Here is a 16,892-nt window from a genome sequence, read left to right on the forward strand (position 1 = left end):
GTATTTACACATATACATACGGGGGTAATGTGGAAAATTGGAGTCGAGATTCACTGTGCAGGCAGAACTCACATATTTTACCCCGAGACTGCAAAGCATGTCAGCAGAAATACACGTGCTAGCTATATGGGCAGTGGCTTTCCATGGGACCTTCTTTGTGCCTCAAACACATTGTCTCACTCTTAACATCTTTCGGCATTTTGTGACTTGTTCACGGAGGTGCTGTAGTCAGTGCACTGCTGTTTTATTAAACTAATGTAATATGAATTTAAGGATAATTTCCAAAAGACAAGATGAGATTGTTAAATGTATAAATAGAAAAGTAGTTAAGAAGAGTAGGAAGATAGGGATGTTGCTGTGGTCTTTTTTTATTGGCCTGCCAGGTACTTGTTAGACAATTTTTCCAATGTCTGTCAAAATCTGGTGTAAAAACCTCTGAGTGTGCTGAAAAATTGGAAAGCTTGGGAAAAGGCAACAGAGACTGCTTGAAGTGAGGGGGACTGGGATAAAAGTTTCCTAATTTGAGAGTTGGCGAGATCAATTTGTTTAGCTTTCCTCAACAACTATGAAAAGAGAAATCCTGCAGTCTACAGGTTTCCTAATAAAGAGAGTAGAGAAAGGTTGTTTAATAAGAACAAGCAGAAGTATTAGTAACAGAAATTATAATAAACGTTTTTAATAGTGAGGGTTAAATACGCACACATACTGTCAAAAGAAGAGGATAAATTCTCTGTTTGTTCTTTTCAGAGGCTTTTTTTTTTAAGGAAAAAAGCAACACTTTCTGAAAAGTTACTTTAGCAAATGTAGAGCTGAATAGATCAAGTCTGATGGATAGAATATCAGACTGGTGGCCTCTTCAAACTTTATTTTCTAAATTGTTAATGCAATTAAAATTTAGCATTATTCTAAAACTACTCCGAAAACGCTAAGTTAAATCTCAAACATAAACCTTGATTAGTTATGTCACATTGAAGTTTTTGAAGATAAAATAGGTGGTTTTTTAAAAAAAAGACATTCGTTTTTAACAATGACCGAGAGAAGTAAGGTTGTAGGTTCAGTTGGTGGAGGTAGGAGGGAATGTTTCAAAAACAGTGACAGCAGAAGCAAACTTATATGAAAGGAAGTAGTAAGCACAGAGTTCTGAGGCAGGGGGGAAGTAACAGGTAAAAAAAAAAGATTAGAATTGTGGGTGATGTGATGCCTGTTTCCATTCTTGTGGGTTAACATGAAGAATTTATATTTGGCATTTCCTTCATTTCCATTGAAGGATGAACCGTGCTGTGTGTATCAGCACTGTAGCTGATGAATTCTTTAAACACTATTTCTATCAGAACTCTTAGGTTTTTTCATCAACAGTATGTTTTTTTTTTTGTGTGTCTGCCTTGTTTTGTTAAGCAGGTTCTTACCATGTTCTTACCAATTGTATTTTATGAAACATTTTGCCTTAGAAGACAAACAAGATATTTAAATGTAACTTTAAAAATCTACTCATATTCCTATTATCTTCAGAATTTTTCAGATTTCCTGTTTCGCTGGTATTTAGAAAAAGGGAAGCGAGGGAAGCTGTTATCTCAGCCTATTGCTCAGCACGGACAGCTGGCCAGTTTCTTGCAAGCTCATGAGCATCTGAGCTGGTTACATGAAATCAATAGTCAGGATTTGCAAAAGGTAGGATCTCTTAATACAACCAAACAGAAATATCATATGTTAAATGAGTCAAGTACATATTCAAGTAGGCAAATTTATCTAGTTCTGGCTCTTCATCACCAAAAGAAGACAGCTTATCTAGGTGACTTAAGGAAGAGATGACATGGATTATTAATGGAGTACCAAAAGCCTTCCTCCAGGCACCACCTGGTATATCATATAAGCCACCGCACCATGTAATGGAAATTAGGGCTGCTTTTCATCCCTTGTTGGTGACTAATACTTTGCATCGAGGAAGTCTTATATGGCTACGTGATCACCACGTTGGTGGAATTGGGAGTTTACAGTGAATATTAATAGCATTATCAGATTATCCAGCAAGGGAAAAACTGAAATTCATATTTCAAAACTAACTATTTAAAGCAAAGGAATTTGGAGGTATCACGAAAGTAAAAAAAAGTATTGATTACTTTAATCACTTATATTCATAGTATAAAAGTAATTTTTTTTTTAATAGCTAATGTGCATGTGGATTGGTTAATATGACATTGTTTTTAAACTTGATTCTTTGTTGCCTTGTAGGCTGTCCAGTTGTTCTTTCCCTACTTCCTGTTGGTCAGTCTTCCCTTCCTTCTGCTAGATTTATGAATGTATTTCACTTCAGAAAATAAACTAATTCTAAAGAAAAATGTCTTCTTTCAATCCATGTGGACATCTATTAAGCACACAGAGCATGGAAACGTTTATCCTACTGCAAATTATAGGTTGATAATACTTCATGCCCCTTAAAAAAAACCCACACAAAACCAAAAAACAAACCAACAAAAAACCCAACCAACAACAACAAGAAAAACCCCAAACCCACCCTGAGAGTCTTGTAATATTCCGTTTGTGTCGACTGAGGTTTTGTCTTTTATAGCAAAGCATTATGAAGAGGGGAAAAGGATTCTAAAATATACAAGTAATTCAGTCTAGATAGTTTATTTCTGAGTAGGTGCTCAGAAATTTTCTGTTCCTTTGTCTGACAGACAAATTCTTGCCTAAATATGTGGTTGCTGCAGCGGTTACACGTATAATTCTGTTTTTCAAATTCCTGAATTAACAAGTAAATCAATCTGTATGCAGAGTTGTCCTGTCAAAGCATATTTGCCTGGCTTTTATGGCAAAGCCTTGAATAAGATCCCAGAGGTATAATATGTGAAGTTGCAATTTATCCTTTGATCATAAGATAATTTTTCTTGATTAGTAATGAAAATGTTTTTTGGATATAATTCTGTTTTTTTCCTGAATTAACAAGTAAATCAATCTGTATGCAGAGTTGTCCTGTCAAAGCATATTTGCCTGGCTTTTATGGCAAAGCCTTGAATAAGATCCCAGAGGTATAATATGTGAAGTTGCAATTTATCCTTTGATCATAAGATAATTTTTCTTGATTAGTAATGAAAATGTTTTTTGGATATAATTTGAGTAGAGATCTATATCTCTTCCTGAATAGTGTAATGCAGAGTTTTAATGTGCAAGTTATACGACTCTTAAAAATAAGGGTTATAATATTACAAACAATAAATAGCTGTGAGGCTGCAGTTCAGATTAAATCCTTATCTGTTAACCTTCTGATGTTAAATTCTAAAACTGGTTCCTAACATCTTTATTAATTTCAGGCTCACAGAACGTTGCAGACTTTAGCAAATATGGAGACCCGATATTTTGCGAAGAAGAAAACACTTCTTGGCTTGAGCAAATTAGCTGCACTGGCATCTGACTTCTCAGAAGATATACTGCAAGAGAAAATAGAAGGTAAGAAATAAAACCAGAGCAAAGCGAAGAATAGACTAATAATGTTACTGAATTAGAATCATGTTAATTTTGCAGATAGAGCCCTCAGCCTAATAAATTCACTAACTTAATGTGGTAGGGATAAACGGGCTGATGATGTTGCTCGTTGCAGGAAGGATAAGGAATACAGCATAAGGCAGTAACCTTAGTATTCACCTTCACCTGTGAGTTAGGACTATGAGCAAGGGAAATTTGTACCTTTTCACTTTTTCTAATAACACAAAATATTGGCATAAATAAGAAGCTGCACAGTCTTTTTGAGAAGTCATTAGACGGTTCTGAAGTAGATGAAGCTGCATTTTATATTTCAGTTGCAAGGTAAAAATGATTTACTTTCTTAAAGCCTGTTCATTGAGTGGCTCCCAAGTTTGAATTCTTCTCAAGTTCTGAGACTCTTAGGCTGTACAAGGAAATCCTGTAACTATGTTGTATTGTAATAATGTACCCGCAAATATATATATTCGTGATCAAGAAGTGCTTTCTCAGCATCTTACTCTCTCTCTGTATCTAGAAAGGTTACAGTGACAGTGTTTCATTATGCTGTAGCTGAAAAGTTGTTAATGGGAAAAGTAGGAATACCTATTCTGCTTCATTACCAAATGCAACAGTTCCACTGCTCTGCCATTCCTATCACTTTGGAAAATACCCTTTTCCTGATACTGTTTGTGCAGCACATGTTGCTGTGAGTTTGTGAAAAAGCAATTCTGCACTAATAGTTAAGCTAATACTGGCCACCAGGGGAAAGCTTTGAAATATTACTCAAGGTTACTACTCAAGCCTACTTCTATTTATCTGCATATTTATCCATTATGTTTTGTACAATTCTTAAAAGAAATCCTGTTGAAAAAGGCTGGGGATAATTATGATAACTAAGTAGGCTTCACAAATTATTTTTAGCTTGTAATAATAATATATCATCTGCCCTTTAAATGATATAGCATTGCATGAAATCTTGAAGTTGAAATTTGTTTTTCTCACTGCTGTGAGAAAAACCTATACTAATGTGAAGAATCTCACCTTTAAATAGGAAAACCATAGAAAAATGAGGAAATGAAAGCTTTATTTCAGTAGAGTAATGGACTCTCAAAACTTGGTCTGGATTTTACTCTGCTACATGCTTCCGTATTACACGACAGCTTTTAAAACTTACGGTCTTTTTGTATCAGTTTTCTACTGATGAAGAGTAATTATTTCTGCTGCGTTCTGCTTATCCGTTTAAACAGATAAAATGCTCCTTTCTACCATGCGATGGAACTTGGGGGGGGGGGGCAGGGTTCACGGCTGAAATTATTCCATTTTGATTGTTTCCACCTAATAAGTTTATAACCCTGAAGCAGATTATACTGGAAAATAAAACAATCAAAAGTGGAATAATTAATGAGATGGAGCAGGTCCATGGCACAAGTCTTCAGCCAAAAGGTAGCTCCTAAAAATTGCAACCAACTTACTTTCCTGCATAGTGCAACAACTTCCCTCCAATCCTATGTATTCATTTTGTGGTTTTGAGAAAAAAGAAGAGTTATCAGTCTGCGTTACACTGGCAGCCTGAGTGGAAAGTAAGAACTAGTTCACCAGGATGACAATATTGAAGTGGAAGTATTTCTGTGCTTCAGGAACATAGATAAGCGTCCAAATAGAATGCTTCGTAACAAACACTTGTAGACCTGAATAATAATGTGACTTGACCGTTATTACTGTTCCATTAATAACATGAAACATTCATTTCCTTAAATGACTACAAGAAATATCAGAACAGGAACGCTTTCTGTTACATCAGGAGACACTTCCTGAACAATTACTGGCAGAGAAACAGTTGAACCTCAACGATATGCCAGTGTTGTCTGCATCTCAGCTCATTGACGTAAGTATCTCATGTTTTCTTCATTACACAGGTAAAGTTCCAGTATGTTTTCTGCCTCTGTGCAATAAAATAAATGAGAAGAGCACAGCTGTCTTTATCCCTTACATGACTTGCTAAGCACCTAAAGGTCTGATGCATGAATTTGTTTATCTTTGCTTAGTTTCTACCAGCACCAAACTGCAGAATGCTGTTTTTAGTTCAAATTTCTTTTTGTTGAACGTGTGCTTTAGAGTGCTGCTGGAAGAAAAAGCAAATCAAATCAGTGCCAGAAGTTGATTTACCAGTCTAAGCCAGTTTTTGGCTATGAGACAATTTTTACCTTCTGTTACATTCTCAGTAGGGCAGAACTTGGAAGGCAGAAGGAACAAGCTGCAATCTAGAAAAAGAAAGGGCTAGAAGCAGGAAGAGGCTTTTGGTCACCTGTTGCAAAGAGGCACCCAAAGTCTTTCCATTTTTTTTCCCTTCTTTTTCAAAAACAAACAAAAAAAAAACCCCAACCCTTACGAAACAAAAACATGAACTGCTCCAGTACTGGGATCACTAATAGCGCTGACTCCCTTTCCACACCCCTTTCTGGTGGTAGCCAGCCACCAGTAACCTTATTGTTTCTGCTTGTTGGCAGCGTATTTTTACCACCCAGTGATGCACACAAAAAATATTCAATGAGCAACAACGACACATTGTAAAACAAATCAGGTCCTGTCTAGGTGTCTATTTTGCAAGTCCTTACTTTTCCTGTAATCCTGTGGAAAATCAAAAGCTGATAGTGTGCTTGTTTACATTCTCCTCATCTTCTTATAACAATGCTAATAGCAGATTCTGAAGTCATTACCTGTATCTTTAAGTGAGACTATCTGTGGAATTAGGGGAGACTAGGAAGTGTCACTCATGAGTTGGCAAGCTCTAGCACCGTGACAGTTTTCCTTCTGAATTCTCTCTATTGTCAAACCAATGTTTATACTTCCTACTTGCAACGCGAGAATGAAACTCGGAAAGTGTGAATAAAAAGAGCGTTAACGTTAATTTTCCTTTAAAGTACTAATTTAGAATTTTGTTGGGGAGTGGGGATGAAATATTGATAGCAAACTTTTCTGTTTTTAAAAGGTGAAAGGCAGTACGTGTGCTTAAGCACTGCTTTGAGCTTAATTACCGAAATAATTCTGAGAGCTTATTTGTGGAGCTGAGCTCTGGCTACAATAGTCCAGGAATGTTACAGCCTTAAATGGCATTTAAATTTGAAACCTAGCAGCCTTATATCCAATATCATTTGTCCACAGACCATTGTCATGTAGGTGGAATGCTGCTCTAAAACCTTAAGTATATTCCTTACTATAAAAACTCTTGCAGTTGAATCAAGACATATTTTCATGAGAAGGTCACGTAAGCGGAAAATATATGGTGGTCTTCCCACAATGAGTTGTCCATGATATCAGTTACATTAGTTTGTAGGCTAAAAATAATTCTCTACGTTAATCTCTCGTATCATAGATATACATATGTGATGAGAACAGAAGGGCCAATGAGTATGACTTCAAGAAAGCACTTGATCTACTGGAATATATTGATGAGGTAGGAAAAGTTTTTGAAGGATTTCTAATCCAGAGACTTTTTTTTTTTTAAAAATTATTCTTATTTAAGCAAGAATGGTGCATCTGTAGTTAGTTAACATATTAGCTTAGTGTACGGTAATTAAAAATAACCCCTGATGTGTTTTTTCAGTTTGTTTTTAAGTCACTGGAGACTTAATGCCAAATGTGGTTTAGATCATTTAAGAAAAATGACACTCTTCATCTTCACTTCCCATTTATAGTCTATAGTTTCTTTCTTAGAGCCTTGCTGCCCTACAGGCTTTCTCCAAATAGGACGAAGATCTTCTGTTTTCAGTAGTTTAGTTCTTGCGTCTTCCCTATTGGCAGTTTCTCTGATTGTCATGAGATAATGTGGGATAGTCACCAGCTTTTTAACACGTAAATAGCATTGAACCACAGATTTGCTATCTGTTTTCTCACTGCATCTCGTTGTATGATCTAGTATCTTGTCAGGAGTAATTTTCCACTAAGCACGAAGAAATCAACTTCTGAGGAGCATCAAACCTGAATTAACAACAGTCTTTGCTAAAAAGCTGAAGTTGTATTTCAGTGAAAGTATTCCATACTAATTGAAAATGAGAGCTCTCTTCTGATTATCCTAATTCCTGCTAGTCTGGGTAGGGCTCCAAGTTAAAATCCTCTCTGTAGTAGTGCTTTGTAAACACCATTGTGCCATTTTGTTGGCCTTCAATAACTTTGGTTTGACAATTATAAATGTCTTCATAATTAAATTGTTTTTAAAACTTAAATTGATTTTTCAATAATTTTTAATTGCATTTCTTTTATCAAATTTTGTTTTGAATAACATTACTGTTATTAAAGAGGGGTTTTTTTCGCTTTATGTATGAATATGTTTACTTGTCCTGTGTTTAGTACTATATTATGTTTTGTGTACTGAGGAAAGAGTATTACTACTTAGAGTAGCATGTTACTCTGAGTTAGTTTTCTTTAGTTTAAAAAGAAAGTTTCAATGCTTTTTTTCTAACTTCCTTCATTTTTACAACATAAATAGTCCAAATAATGATATTTTGCAGTAAAATAAACTTGAGTGAACTCATTTGGTTCTTTCTTTTAAATTAGTTTTCCTCTTAAATTTTGTCAACACAATTCATGAACACTGAGAGAACTATACTGGTTTTTTACATCTAGATAAAATAAATGTCACTCTAAAAACATGAGATTCAAAGTGACTTTTTGCTCAGATACTTGCGTCTCTAACAACTTGAGTAGAACCGTTCAGCGCAAATTCGAGATGGTGGTTTAGACTAGAGTCTAAAAACTAGCTGTTCCCTAGTTTTCCCTGCTTTTCTCTTCCAAAAGCGTAGCATAAAGTCGAGACCCATCCTCTTGCTTCCAGGCTTCTAAATTGAAGAGTTCGTGGTTTCTTTTATCTCCTATGAGGGGAATTTAAAGTAGATGTGATGCTTCAGGACGTTGAGAGGCGGAAAAAAATGTGGTCTTTTTTCTGACGTTATATTTTAAAACGGGCTCTGACACCAATTATCTCAAAGTTTCTGTGCAATGCAGGGACTGCCATTTCTAATACAAATGTGTCTCTCTGAAGACATTTACTAATATATTCATAAAACATACATCCTAACGTGGACACTAATGCGTGCTAGTTAGCTTGGCCATGTTGAAAAAAGAGCCTTGACTTCAGTCACCATTTAGCACATTTTAAAATAAAACTTGCCTAGAATACACTGTTTTACAAATTGGTATTTGTTCATGTGCTTTAAAATAGGCCCTTTTTCAAATTGAGGTAGGTAGTCTTCGGCAGTCGTGGGGTGATGTAGAAAGTCTGAGCCATGTTTTCAAATGGAAATGAACAGTCTTTGGTGTTTCAACAGTCTGATCGTGTCATTTGTTAAAATAGCACGTGCTTAAAAACAGTGTTCAGTAATTGAAGAATCTAATTCATTGCTATAATCTGTGTGACAGAGTGATTATTTCTTTAAAAAAAAAATAATAAACAACTTACCTGTCTTTTCTCCTTATATGAATTGAAGGAAGAGGAAGTGGATGTAAACGATCTTAAACTTAAAATTCTCTGTAAGGCTCTCCAAAGAGATGGGTAAGTCCAATATGAATATAAATTACTGGGAGTATTTGTGACATAGCTTTTCCAGAATTAGTATATATATTAGTATACTATAGCTCACTGAAAAGATAGAATTTCATAGTATGAGGTTAGTAAAGTATAAAGTATCTGATCTGAATGTGTCTTTTTATTTGTAAAGTGAAACCCTAGCAAAAAAAATCTGTAGTACTTCGTTTGCTTAGCTCACTGGCAACCTACTGTGCATTCTCAGCACCTGAGACAGAAATGCACCCATGCAGCTTTCATTCTTGAACCCTTTGCTAGGGTAAAAGAAATGACCGATGCTGAAACTTTTTTTTCCTTTGAAGCATCTCAACTAGAAGCTTTTTAAGAGCAAGATGTGCAGAGGTCACTCCTGCAAACTTCTGTTTCACTCATTTTTGGCCATTGAACCACATCGACAAGTTCGTGACCTTTTTGAGTTAAAGCTGCATTCTTGACTGTAAGAGATCGAAGCCTTAAATACTGCTTAAAAGAGCCACTCTTACGGACGTTCAACACCAAATACAGGCTGAACCCAATTGGTCAGAAGAATCTTCTCACCAAGCAGTGCTACTGTTCTCTCCCAGGTTAAATAACTCAAATGGCATTTCCTCCCTTTCCTTTCTAATTTTCAGAAGTTACCCAGCTTTTGTAGCTCCTATCCGTGTTCCAAGAGGACCTAAGGAAGAAAAGATGAGGAGAGAATACATTCCAAATGCACTGTGCCATTTGTGATTAAAATGGAAATAAGCAGCATTTGAATTCACGCTTATGCGTAGGGTAGATTCCAAAGGACAGTGGTCTGTAGAAAATAAATTCCTAGTTGCGTGACTAAGTTATTGTCGCACGTGACACAAGTAATATGCAGAAACAGGTTCACACTATTCCAAGGGTTTTCTTCCCTTCCCGTTATTTTCAAGACAGAAGAATCCAGAACTCCTGCATTGGAGTTCCAATAATTGGTTTATGTCTTGTCTACCCTGGGCCGAGAACAGAGTTTTAGGCATAATATTTAAACCATTCAAATCACGTATAATGCTGACAAGATTTTGCCCACTCCACTAGCTAACCAGATGCAATTTGAGATCACTTTGCACTGAACAGTGTTTAGAAAACTTGATGTCCCAGTTGAGTTTCCAGTCCAGCAAGGCTCACAAAGGCTTACGAAGGGGTTGATTGCTATTTCAAAAGAGGTAGTGTTAACTTTCATCTGTGTGCAAAAGTAAGCATTTGACATGTTGCAGTACCTACTTTTAAGGATGGCATCTGTTTTCTAGCTTGACAGCTACAAATGGTGGTAAGGTTCTTGGGTAGGATGGAGAGCCTTGCTGAGCGTGCTCCTGACGTTCTGGTAGGCTCCTCGCTATCCTCCTCTGTGCCTAAGCGTGATTTGTTTCCTCAAATCCCCTTCCCTCATGTTCTTCCCAGTAGAATTAAAGATGAAATCCTAGAAGTCTGGGAGTTGAAGTGACATCCAGGGTAAAACCATGGTTTCGGTGAAGTACAGGGGATTTGTCAGTAATAGCTTCTGGGAGCAGGGTCCAGATCTGTTGCAAGCATGTCCCATTGGCCCAAGGAGGTTCATGTTGGTTCAGGGAGTGATAGGAGAACTGGTTTTGTCTGTCAGTTCAACATATGGAACAGGAAATTTTAACAACTCGGAGGTTAGAACCACAGCAAAAGAAGTTAGGTTGGTGTTGACCTAAAACTGCTACACAAAAAGATCTGCAAAGATGAAAAATTGTCATTTAAAATAATCTTTCTCTTAAGAAAATCCCCAACACGTTCTTCTATCACAGATGAGATTTGCATTTGTGAGTCTTCACCTTCACATTTAATCACAAATGAGACAAACCGTATTTGTGCTGTGTCTACGTGTGCTGTTGCAGGCCTGCAACTTAGATTTTACAGGTTTTTTCCCTCCTCCTTCCTTTTCTCAGTGCTAGCTTTTTTGGTTTGTTTTTTTCAAATATGTTAGCAAATTGCTGCTCTTGCTTTATTCTACCAAAAAATAAATCTATACTTGCATCATCTCAATTGTAAAATAGAATTACTGAGAATAGGTTATTCTTATCTTGGTGGATAATATTTTTGATTTCATCAAAGAAATAATGTTTTCTTTTACAGTTTAGAAGATGGGAAGCATTTCTATTGTCCTCCTAACTAGACTACGTTATAGTATTGCAATTTTATTGCAGTTTTACTCTTGGAATAAAGAATAATTAACACAAGATAGAAAAAACCTCTTGCTTTGAGCTATAGCCAAGCACATAACACTTACATGTGAACATGTATTAATCACCTTTGATAATTTATCGAATTTCCTGCATATTTTTTCTTCTTAGTTTTCATTTGATTTCATCTGTGCAATTCTTTCCACAAATTATTCCTTTTGACTTGCAGATGGTCCTGTTCAGATGGTAAAGATGATCCAATTGAAGCATCTAAAGATAGTATATTTGTGAAAATATTACAAAAACTCTTGAAAGAAGGTAAAGTGTATTTAAATATAATTGAACTTCTTGAAATTGTTTAGTTGTTTCAAAAGCTGATATATAAGTAGTGTTAATAAATTCTCAGAGTAATAAAAACTTCCATATGCATTCCACTAGATAATTACAGTCATATGGAGCTAATTCTATCTCTGTAAAATGTTGAGGGGATAAGGGAGGAGCAGATTTCTTGGTTATAATCTTAGTACCTGCAAATTATTTGCTCAGTAGGGTAGCCATTGGATTTTTCGCAGTTTCTTACTGTGCAGTAAAGTATGTCTTCTGGAGTTAAATACATATCTTCTGTAAGATAAGGGATTAATAACTGTCTGCTACTCAGAAGAGCTTAATCTATTTTAGCTTAAATGTTTGGTTTTGTTTTCCCTCCCCAAAAGCAGAAAAAAAAAGATTATACACCCCACCCCCCACCCCCAGGCAAAGCTGACCATGGGAAGTTGTGGCCATGGAAATTACACCTGGGGGGGAGGGAGAGGAGGGAAGCAATTTAGAGTCAAAGTCTGTTTGAAATATTACTGCATATGAACTTTTTCCAGAACAGAGAAGGCGCCATGTCAAAAAGACAAAAATTAAGTTCTTCAGAACAGTTCTAGTTTTGTGCGTTCAATCCTGTCAATTTCTTTCCTTTTTTAAGATTCCCACAGCCCAGACTGAAATGTTGCAACTGATGATACAAGTATTTATTACATGACTGATCTTTCTTTTCTTTCTTTTCTTTCTTTATTTCTTTTATTTTGGTGAAGTGTAATGTGAAGACTTGGATTTTAGGTTTAAGGATTTTAGGTTTAATCATAAATTCACTGAGAAGCTCTGTTTGGGTAGGAAATTATTTAAAAAAAAAAAAAAACACAAACTGCAGTTTTACAGGCTATTTAAACTTTTTAGGTTTAAAATTCACTGAGAAGCTCTGTTTGGGTAGGAAATTATTTAATTTAACAAGGCAGGCACAGGTGTTTACTTAAAAATCATCATAACTGCTAATGCAAAGTACGTTTATCAGTGCTGTAATAAAAGGTTTTGTGTTGTAGGAGTTCAGTTAAGTTTTTGGGTAGGAAATTATTTAAAAAAAAAAAAAAACACAAACTGCAGTTTTACAGGCTACTTAAGCTTTATTGTATTTCTTGACATGTATAATAGAATTAGAACTTCTCAATTCCAAAAGAGTAATTTAACACTGAGGCAGGCACAGGTGTTTACTTAAAAATCATCTTAACTGCTAATGCAAAGTACGTTTATCAGTGCTGTAATGAAAGGTTTTGTGTTGTAGGAGTTCAGTTAAGTGAATATTTACCGGAGTTGAAGGACTTGCTGCAAGCGAACGAACTTGGCAACTTGAAATACAATGGTTACTTCAAGTTTGTGTTACAGGCAAACTACGAACTCTACGTTCAGGGGCAAGCGTGATTCTCACTATTTTTTAAAATGTTTTTTCTAAAGAACTGTCAAATTAATGTATACTTTTTTTACGTTCTGTTCTTTTTTTGCTAAATCTTTGTAATAAAATCTGTACGAGTAATATACTTGGTCTTAAATTTATAGATGTTGGCACTTTAGTCAGGGGAAGCAGAGGTATGTTTTGAGGCAAAAGCAAAATAAAGTTTTCGTTTTCTGTGCCTTTCATAAACTTTGCTGTTTCGTTTTCTGTCTTCATTGGTATGAGTCCTGCCTGAGACCCACAGACACGCAGACACAGGGTGAAGTATGGGACCTACTGCGGCAGATGGAAACTTCCTCTCGCTTCACTGGGGCATGATTTCAGTCAGAGAACATACTGAAAACATTTGTGCGGGGTGACTGTGTAGCTTACTGAAGAAACAAATGATTATTCTAGAAGATTACTCTCTCTTTGTACAACACTCTTTGCTGTAGAAACCAGGTAATTTCAGTTTTGCATTAAAGATTACTGGCACAAAAAGGATAACTGGCTCGTCACTGGTCACTCGGCTTGTCCGTGACAGAAAGGAATAAAGCACAGTTCTCATTCAAAGTCCTCTGGTCCAGTAAATACACCATTCTTTCAGTTTATATCTGTAAGATTAAACTTTTTCAAAACATTTTAGTATTTTATCTATTTAAGTTTAATTAAAGCTACATCCAGATTTCTAGAATACATGTAAGAATGAGATTAGCAGCCCACCGTGCAGTCATTCACAGCAACTGCTTGAACCTAGGCTCGGAAGAAACCTAGAAAGCAGTTATGAAAGTGTGGGAGTCCAGCACCATCTTCCTTACTCGGCGACTTGTTCTCTACTGGTTGATGCCACTAATTTTTTATTTTTTTAACCCCACTGCCCCAGTTTAGTTATCTCTGGCATGGGAATAAAAAAAATCCATTTAACGTTTCAATTTTAATTATTGTGATCGGCAGCGGATTTTTAATCTTTAAATAAAAGTTACTTCAATCTGACATGTTGTACCTTTCTTTTGCAAGTAGCTCAACAGCCAGAGAGTGAATGCAGAGCAACTTGCATGCCCTTATGTTTTACTTGTCTGGCTTGACGCCTGCTGCAACAACTTGATCCAACAGCTGAGAAGGTCAGAAGTTAAACTGGTTGAAGAGAATCCAGTTTCTAGTTTTAAAAGCACAGCTCCCCTTCCGTGGCTTCCCCTCCTCCCTGTACTAATACAGTAAGCTGGGCTGAGAGTCTGAACATGTTTGGAAGAATAGATTTATCTAGAGAGGTTCTAACTAATATGGGAAAGAAATGCACTAGCAGTCATCTAAGATGGTTCTAAGAAGCGAACTTTACGCTTCTGCAGCCTTGCATGGCTGGGAGAAAGAAGTGCGGGTATAACTCCCAGCTGCGGCTTCAAAGGAGTGGGTCATTTAAAGCTTTAGAAGAATTCCACGTGCTTGTTTAAATGTCATTTTAAAGGTGGTTTCTCATTAGTGATAAACTTAGCATTTTGGGAGAAAGGGAATAATCCAACAAATGATTGCCACCCCCTGCCAAAATGTGTTCCACCTGAACTTTTACTAGACTCTCTAAATTTTGCTTGAAGAGGAATCTCTTTAATAGACCGTCCGCAGTAAAACGCTTTGGGGATCTCTCATCCCTTCCTAGACTGTCGACCACCCGGATTCTGTCAGGAGTGGCAGGGTGAGCCCCAGAAAGCTTGCTCCAGAAGCAGGCGTTTCTGTTCATCCTTAGCTATCCATCTGTTTCAAAGTGCCTGGCTTCTCTGCTGGGATGGGTTTATTCCGGTCGGTGTAAAAGCTTTCTCCAGGTTCTCAGGAAACGATCAGCCATGTAGGCTTCGCAACGAATGTTTTATTCTATTGCTGGGTTGGGAGGCATTTGGCACTCGTACAAGGGCTTTCCATCTGACTACTGCCAAAACAGAAGGCTACAGGCAACGAGTTTATTTAAATAAAACCTCATTAAAATAACTCCCATGTCTAAACCGAAGTTTAATGTTCTTGTAGTAAGAATGTTGAGCTGGTTCACTATTCTGTTGGGAAGCTCGAAGAGGCTGGGATTTGGGGCTATTCCTCCTCTCCGTCCTCCGTTTCATTATGTAATAAGCTGTTCTGGTGCAGAACTCCTGTCTCGGATTACTGTACGGGGAGGATGCCTTCGTTTACCACCGCGTATCGAAGGTCATGCCAGAGCTCTAGGTTGTTTCCAAGTGTAACAAAACCAGATAAACTTGGGACAACAAGGCTGGGGTTTTGGTTAAAACGGCTTAAGGAGTATGGATAGCTCCTTTTGAATAGGGAAGCATACGTTGTTTCGTAAATAGTTGTTTTCTCAGTAATGGAAAACACACAGGGTACAGGATATCCGCACTTCCATCCTCTGTTGTGACCAGAGTAGCAGGAAAGCTTATCAGTTGTCATTTGTGATCGATTTCAGAAGCTATGCGTTGTGGATAGTGGTGGTCTTTGTGCCCAGCTCTGTTCTGGAAACTAGCTTCACATGTTTTCTGACTTGGGACCAAAACCAAATTCATTCCATGAGTCCAGCTAAATATCAGACCTAAGTGCGGCAAATGATCTTTTACACAGAACTATAAGAATTTAACATTGCTATCGGGCATTTTGCTGTAAACTAGATCGGGGTAGAGAGAAAACTAAAAGAAACAGAAGGGATAGAGCGGGTTTATGCTTGTGTCAGGTTTCATTGAAGGATTAAGACTGTTTATCTTTCAGTGACGTTAGGCTTTCTGTTACTTGATTTCTGATTCAACACAACTGACCATATTTTGGAATCCACGACGGAGTGTTACAGTTCTGTAAATAGATTTGATGGCTGCGATGCCTTTAAGTGCTTTCAGGCTTCCGATTTTTGTACTGCCAGTTGTCAACAACAGAACTGAAGAAGAATACGAGAAGTGGAAGAACAGTATGAAAGAATAGCATGTTTTATCCCCAGCGTACTTTAATACAATAACTCGACAGGAAATGAAAATCTACAGCAGAATGAAATAGGGAGCAGCCAGAGGTAAAGAGGAACGTTGCCAAACTGGAGGGTGCAGAAATTAAATAGAGGAGAAGAAAAATTGTCTTTTTCTCTGTTGGCACTTCTGCTCTGCCTTGCAGTGGAGGAAATCAGCTGCAAAAATGCCTTTGGTTGCAGGAGACGCCTCACAGCATGAGCGCTTCTGGCTTACTATTTCTTCTGCCTCCTCTCCTGACTCCCTAAATTTTAAAAGGATTTACCCTTGGCAAGTTGTGCCTTCAGAGAAGGTCTTGAAGGTTGATTTGCATCGACTCATTGACAGGGCTGCAAATCTGCTTGCGTTACTGCCTCTTCTTTCCGTCGGTAACCGGAATTTCCTTATAAAATTTTCCCAGTGTCCCACATGGAATCTCTGCTTAAATATCCATAGCTGAAGGAGGTGAACTGTTCCTCTTCACTTACGCATTACCTTCAGCTTGTCAGAGATGACTTGCCTGTGAGACTGTGCTCCTTTTGGAAAGGATGAGCCGCAGTGATAGCTGGAGGACACCGTGTTGCCCGGCCGAGCTCAGCGGCCAGCAATGGGTACTCGGTAATGGCACCAGCATTCACGCTACGTCAGGCTTCTGGGATCAGACGGTCACCGGGATTATGCTTCACCGGGTTTCTCTTCAGGCGTTTGCCTCACGGATGTAATCCCCTGCATTTATTTTCCATTTTTAAATCACAGCGAAGAAAAAATGCATGGCTTAGCTCAGCACGTAAAGCCGTGGCTTTTACACGGGCCCTCGCCACGTACAATGGTACTACGTGCAAACCCCAGATCTACCTTCTCACTTCGCCTCCTCTCACGACTCCCTTCCTCCCCCCTGGCGCTCACCTGTACCTACAGGCAAGGTCCCTGAGGGCCATATTTCCCTTCGCAGCCCCAAACTTCTGGGCTGCGGCTAGTCGCGGCCGCAC

General features: G+C 37.6%; 1 protein-coding gene across 1 annotated transcript in view; it reads left to right on the forward strand.

Annotated features, from left to right (window-relative positions):
• The window catches only part of NUP133 (nucleoporin 133), a 35,286-nt gene extending 22,248 nt beyond the window's left edge, over nt 1-13,038 (forward strand). Inside the window, exons 20-26 of the mRNA XM_009281781.2 lie at nt 1,510-1,668; nt 3,309-3,444; nt 5,226-5,344; nt 6,833-6,913; nt 8,943-9,007; nt 11,420-11,508; nt 12,794-13,038. Coding sequence (XP_009280056.2) covers nt 1,510-1,668; nt 3,309-3,444; nt 5,226-5,344; nt 6,833-6,913; nt 8,943-9,007; nt 11,420-11,508; nt 12,794-12,930 — 786 coding nt within the window. The 3' untranslated portion in view covers nt 12,931-13,038. The remainder of the gene's footprint in view (nt 1-1,509; nt 1,669-3,308; nt 3,445-5,225; nt 5,345-6,832; nt 6,914-8,942; nt 9,008-11,419; nt 11,509-12,793) is intronic.
• Nucleotides 13,039-16,892: the final 3,854 nt, after the last annotated feature.

Source organism: Aptenodytes forsteri, unplaced genomic scaffold (assembly GCF_000699145.1).
Source record: "Aptenodytes forsteri isolate BGI_AS27 unplaced genomic scaffold, ASM69914v1 Scaffold132, whole genome shotgun sequence".
In the NCBI taxonomy this organism is placed as follows: domain Eukaryota; kingdom Metazoa; phylum Chordata; class Aves; order Sphenisciformes; family Spheniscidae; genus Aptenodytes; species Aptenodytes forsteri.